The sequence below is a fragment of the Cibotium barometz genome, chromosome 62 (assembly GCF_041138505.1).
Source record: "Cibotium barometz isolate CiBa-2024 chromosome 62, ASM4113850v1, whole genome shotgun sequence".
NCBI classification, from domain to species: domain Eukaryota; kingdom Viridiplantae; phylum Streptophyta; class Polypodiopsida; order Cyatheales; family Cibotiaceae; genus Cibotium; species Cibotium barometz.
This window is the reverse complement of record NC_141107.1, coordinates 21,848,146-21,854,262: the sequence shown is the minus strand read 5'-3', so window position 1 is coordinate 21,854,262 and position 6,117 is coordinate 21,848,146. Positions and strand designations below refer to the sequence as shown.

General features: G+C 43.6%; 1 protein-coding gene across 1 annotated transcript; it reads left to right on the top strand.

Moving 5' to 3' along the window:
• The first annotated feature begins 594 nt into the window (after positions 1-594).
• LOC147604249 (pentatricopeptide repeat-containing protein At3g53360, mitochondrial-like) lies at positions 595-3,642 on the top strand. Its single transcript, XM_086795656.1, has one exon. The coding sequence runs from the start codon at positions 595-597 to the stop codon at positions 3,640-3,642; it is 3,048 nt and encodes a 1,015-aa protein (XP_086651782.1).
• Positions 3,643-6,117: the final 2,475 nt, after the last annotated feature.

The window sequence follows — 6,117 nt, the reverse complement described above, 5'->3', positions numbered from 1 at the left end:
TTAATGAGGAAGATCTCCCAAAATTTTCTGGGGAATCAACAAAAAACAGGGTGAGCGAGAGATATGCAAACCCTCATATTCTACGCGCAAGGTGGAAGTTAATTTTGCCACACCGCGTCATGGTGGCCACATCAAAAAACTTGCTACCACAAGGTGGAAGTTATCTTGTCACCAAAAAAATGGCAATCAAACATGTCTATATACCAAATCTAAAATTTTGAAAAATACAAATTACAGAATAAACCTCCACCCTTGCTTTGCTTTTGATAATCGACTTCTTATTGATGTGAACAATAACTATATTTACACAAATATATTTTACACCAAATGTAAAGTAGAAAATGCTAATAAAAATCAGATCTTTAAATTATCAAATATTTCTTAGCGGAAAAAAGTTTAAAATCCTAGACCGTTAGATCAGATTACTGACCAACAAGAGCTTTGTGAAAAAAAAAAAGCGCACACACAGAGCCCCACACGCACGGAGCGTATATCGCTCAAGCAAGTGAATTTCTGAATTCGTTCTCTCGTAGTTGGGCAACTCATCATGAACGTCTTGCTGCGACCAGCTTGCCGCTCTGCTGTGGAGCCCATATGCTTCTCAAAGGCACTTTGCTCAGAGGCAAGGTTGTGGGGTCTCTATCATCATCACGTTCGTCGTCGTCATCATCATCATCCTCATCCACACACGTACAGTGGGCACAGTTGGAAGAAGGGCAGCGGCTGGAGAAGAATCCATGGAAGGAAACCTTGGAGGGACTTGGGCATCCTTGCATCTATCCAAATTCTTCTACTTTTGCCCGCCTCTTGCAGTGGTGTGGGGACAACAAGGCCTTGGCACATGGCAGATGTGTCCATGAACTCATCATTACATGTGGGCTTAACCAAAATTCTTTCCTGGATTGCGTCCTTTTACAGATGTACGGCAACTGTGCAGCTATGGAGGACGCCCTAAAGCTGTTTTCCAACATGGATCAGAAGGATTTGGCATCCTGGAATGTCATCATTGGATTCCTTGCCAGGCAAGGTCAAGAACAAGAGGTCCTCCAGCAATATGCCCGAATGCGGCAGGAAGGCATCTTTCCAAACAGAAACACATTCATGAGCATACTTTCTGTGTGTGGTAGCCATGCAGCCATATCGGAAGGCAAGCAGATCCATGTCTTCATTATGGAAATTGAGTGTAAAGATGTAGTTGTAGGTACTGCACTAGTTAATATGTATGGCAAATGTGGTGGCTTGCCAGAAGCAAGGGCAATTTTTAACATGATGCCCTTGCGAAATGTGGTTACATGGACCGCCATGATCTCTGTCTGTGCCCAGCATTGTCAGGGCAATGAGGCCCTTCGCCTTTTTGAAGAGATGCTACAGGAAAGAGTTGAACCTGACAGAGTCACATTCGTGAATGTTCTTGCTGCATGTTCCAGCCAAGTGATGCTTGCAGAAGGGCAACAAATGCATGCATGGGTGATCATTCATGGGTTAGAGCAAGATATTAGCATTGTTAATGCTCTCATCAACCTGTATGGTAAATGCGGGACTTTGGGAGATGCACAAAAAGTGTTCAATTCAACTCAAGTGTGGGATATAATCTCATGGACTTCCTTGATTACTGCATATGCTGAGCATGGGAACAGCAATGAGGCCTCAAGTCTCTTTGACCGTATGCAGAGAGAAGGGTTTTCGCCTAACAAAGTCACCTTTGTGAGTGTGCTTGCGGTATTTGCTTGCCAGGAAGCCTTGACAGCTGGGGAGCAAGTCCACAACTGCATCATAGAAAAAGGCTTTGACAGAGATGTAATTATTTCTAATTCACTTATCAACATGTATGATAAGTGTGGCAGTATGGAAAATGCAAGGAGGACCTTTGATAAAATGCTGGATCGGAATGTCATATCATGGACTTCTATAATAGGAATGCATGCACAGCGAGGGCAGGGCAAGGAGGCCTTAGAAGCATTTGAGGATATGCAGAGGGAAGGACTTGTGCCAAATAGGGTCACCTTTACCAGCATGCTCGAGGCATGTGCTAACCAGGCTGCACTAGCTGAAGGGAAATTTGTGCATGCCTGCATCATTGGCAGGAGATTTGAATGCGACCTTGTGGTAGGAACTGCTCTTGTCAAAATGTATGGCTTGTGTGGTGGTGTGAAGGATGCTCAAAGTGTGTTTGACCGAATGGTTGAGCGGGATGTGCTTTCTTGGAATACCATCCTTGCAGCATATGCTGACCATGGACACGGCAACATAACTCTTCAACTTTTTGACTTGATGCAGGGGGAGGGAATTTTACCCAATGAGGCCACATATGGCTTTCTTCTAGCTGCGTGTGCTAACCAGGCATCCATAACTCACGGTAAGCAGATGCATGCTCGTGCTCAGGGCAGTGAGTTTGAGCTTAATGTCATTACGGCTACCAACATAGTCAACATGTACAGCAAGTGTGGAAGCCTAGAAAAATCCCGCAGATTGTTTGACAATATGGTGGTGAAGAATATTGTCTCTTGGACTGTGATGATTGCTGCGTATGCTGAGAACGCGCAGGGTAAAAGGGCTTTTCAACTGTTTGCACAAATACTGCAAGAATGTATACTGCCAAATAAAGTCACTTTGATTAGCCTCATCACAGCTTGTGCTAATCAATCAGCCATGACTGAAGGCAAGAGGATTCATGCTTACATTCTTCACAACGGATTTAGATCAGAGACAGCACTGGGTAATGCCCTCATGAGCATGTACGGCAAGTGTGGCAGCTTGAAAGATGCACAACAGACATTTGACAGCATGCGTGAGAAAAATGTAGTTTCTTGGAGCGGAATGATTGCTGTGTATGCCCAACATAGCCAGGGCATGGCAGCTCTGCAACTCTTTGAACAAATGCAGCTGAAAGGAGTTTCCCCAAATGAAATTACTTTTGTCAGTGTCCTTGATGCATGTGCCAGCCAGACATGCTTAGTCAAAGGGGAGCAAATGCAAACCTTCATACGGGACAACAGGTTAGAGTTGAGTGTTCTTGTGGGGAATTCTATGGTGAACATGTATGGTAAGTGTGGGAACCTCGGTGATGCTTGGAGGATGTTTGAGAGTATGGTGGAAAAGGACATAACAACATGGAATGTGATGATTGGAGCATATGCTGAGCATGGGCAGGGTAAAGAGGGTCTCCAGCTTGTTGAGCAGATGATGGGGGAGGGGCTTACGCCAGATCAAGCCACATTTGTCAACCTCTTGTCTGCATGTAGCCATTCTGGTCTAGTTGATGATGGTCGGCACTGTTTTACCTCCATGATTCAAGAACATCTCACCCCAGATCATTGTGCCTGCCTGATAGACCTCTTTGGGAGGGCTGGACTCTTGGAGGAGGCAGAGATATTGATTAACCACATTCCATTCCAACCGACAATCATGTCCTTTATGGCGTTGCTTGGTTCTTGTCGATACCAAGCTGATATTATTCGGGGAGAACACGCGGCTAAACATGTCCTTGAGTTGGATGCGAAAAGTACTGCTCCTCTTTACATGTTAAAGCATATCTACACTGTTGTTGGCAGCGTACATGAAGCAGCTAAGGTAGGCAGTAGATTCATGTTCTATGAGGCAGGTCACATAAGGCCATTTGAATTTTTGGATTCAACACAATGATTATACAAGAAAAACAAGGAACCTCCAGAGCTTCCAATGAAGGAAATCTCTCACAAAAAGCAGGCACTAGGCACACCAAGTCATGCACAAGCTAACCTACAAAAGGATAAGTAAAATAATATTAACTTCCAAGCCACCTCATTGTAAGCTAGAATTTCCTCAAAAATACCACATTACAATGTGACTAACTTTAGAATATATTGGGGCCATTCACAATCTCTTATAAACATGGACCTCCCTTGTGGTTACCCCACTCATACAACTATGAGTGCTTACATTAATGTAGTCAACAACTATCTAACTATCAAAACAAACTTATATTTTAGAACTAAACCCAAGGTTTGTAGATTTTATGTAGCCCCTATAGGTATAATGAATGAATACATCATGTTGTATAGCCTTGTTGTATAGAACTAAACCCATGATTTGTAGATTTTATGTAGCCCCTATAGGTGCGATGATGCAATAATACATCTTCTTTTATAGATTTATTAATACAAGTTGTTCAAGGACTTACCTCTTAGCCAGTAACTCTCAACCTTCAAGTGGTAAAAGATACTCATGCTTATATTGAACTACTTGATTGTCACTCCATTTCAATCCTCAATTTATTGGGTGTTAGGAGGATAAGTTTGTGGGTGTTAACTCTCTCACGACATTGTTAATCTTGTTCACTCATGCAATAGAGGCGGCATAATCCGGGGTCTGGACAACCTCTGTTGATCTTCGAATCCACTCCATGTACCTCACCAACTACATATTTGAGCTTTCTTGTGATCGTAGTTGCTAGAAAGACCACATTCGCCAGGCCAGGGACACCATTACTGGTCTTCAAACTTAGGTATCCACTCTGGAGCAGCACCTATAGGAAGCAAAATCAAATCTCACTCATGTTTGCACCTCATCTTCCCACATCACAGAGGAGGTGCTCGAGTTATGTGACCAGGTGACATAGCTGACCAAGGAGCTCATCCCTTTACAAGCCCAAGCATTCTTACAGTAATGCAAGTATTGCTTACAGTATTCTTGTCATGGTGCTATGCTCTATTCTAATATGTCTATTCATGTGTGTAGTGTGTTCTGAGCATTGAGGCCTCTGGACATACTATCCAAAGGAGAACCCCCACTTTAGTGTGTTGGGCGACCAACCCTACTACAACACCTCAAGGAGGACACCCACATCTATTCCCACGATGGTTTGGTGTTTGCCGTAAGAATTATACAAGTACAGAGTGTCCATTGTTGAGGCCTAGACAACAACAATATTGTCTTCATTGCTAGCGCCACGAGAATCATGACACAGCTCATTGTTGGTACTAGGGAAACCTGGCACCACAACCTATGCTCCTGGCACCAAAGCAACCATTGGCCTTACGAGCCCCACTCGTCACTCCTCAATAAACACAAGCTCCTTAGTAAAAACAAGCACTAGGGCCTACAAATCAAAACCCCATACTGCAAGGAATGTACAAACCACCACTAATGCCATACCCACCTCCGGTATTACCACCACCCCAACAAGTTTCTCCTGGAACCGCACTAGTACAGCAGTACTCGGGGACTTTGCCAATGGACTCAAAGAGTCCAAAACAGGAGAGCTATAAGTTATATGAGCAATATGATTGATATGGATATCTAGTACAACCCCCAACACTGACTATACCTCTTTGTTGGAAGCCATGGTGCAACAAAGAGCGAGGGACCTCAACAATATGACATGCATACCACCTCTTTTCATTGCAAGGGTGTACACTGTGTTGTTGAGTGTCCTCATAGATGCCCCAACTCCCATCATCTAATCTAGTGCCAAACCCTAATGTCATTCTATATAGAGGCACATGTTACAAGTGTGGATTCGAACATGCCTTCAAGGATTGTCCCAACAGAATGAAAGTCACCCCAATGGTGGCAGGTGCATCACCCATTTCAACGAGCCTTAACTTGTTAAGTGTACAAGGAGGACTTATTCATAATGCTATCACAAGACTCTAAACCAAGCCAAGGAGATATCCAAGGCAACATGATACATCAACCGGTACAAAAGGTACATATGGGTAACCTCCACTCCTCACATGGCCATGTCGATGATGAAAGCCATGAGAAGGATGCTTTTAACAATAAAACTAATATAACAACCTGTTTTTTTGATTTGAGGACAATCGAATCTTCTAGAAAGTAGTATTAGGATCTTTGTCCAGTTTTAGGGATTGCATTTGCGCCTAGTTCGTACAACAATCTGTGTATGTCTACACAACTTGCCTTGTTATGTGAGATCTCGTACATTGGGCTGGTATGTTAGTTGCTATTCAAAGGCAAGCAAGGACACCCTGGGGTCCTTCCCATTGTCTTCATTGGCTTCTTCCCAAGTAGTTGGGGGTGGTGCCTCATTGTTATACTTCAAAAAACATATTCATATTCACCTCTAGAATGCCATTTCTAGGCCTCACATTCCCCTGTCCTTCCTCACTCCCACCC

What these genes read in the sequence shown, in the direction of transcription:
- LOC147604249 (XM_086795656.1), top strand. Translation starts at nt 595, where the DNA reads ATGCTTCTCAAAGGCACTTTGCTCAGAGGCAAGGTTGTGGGGTCTCTA.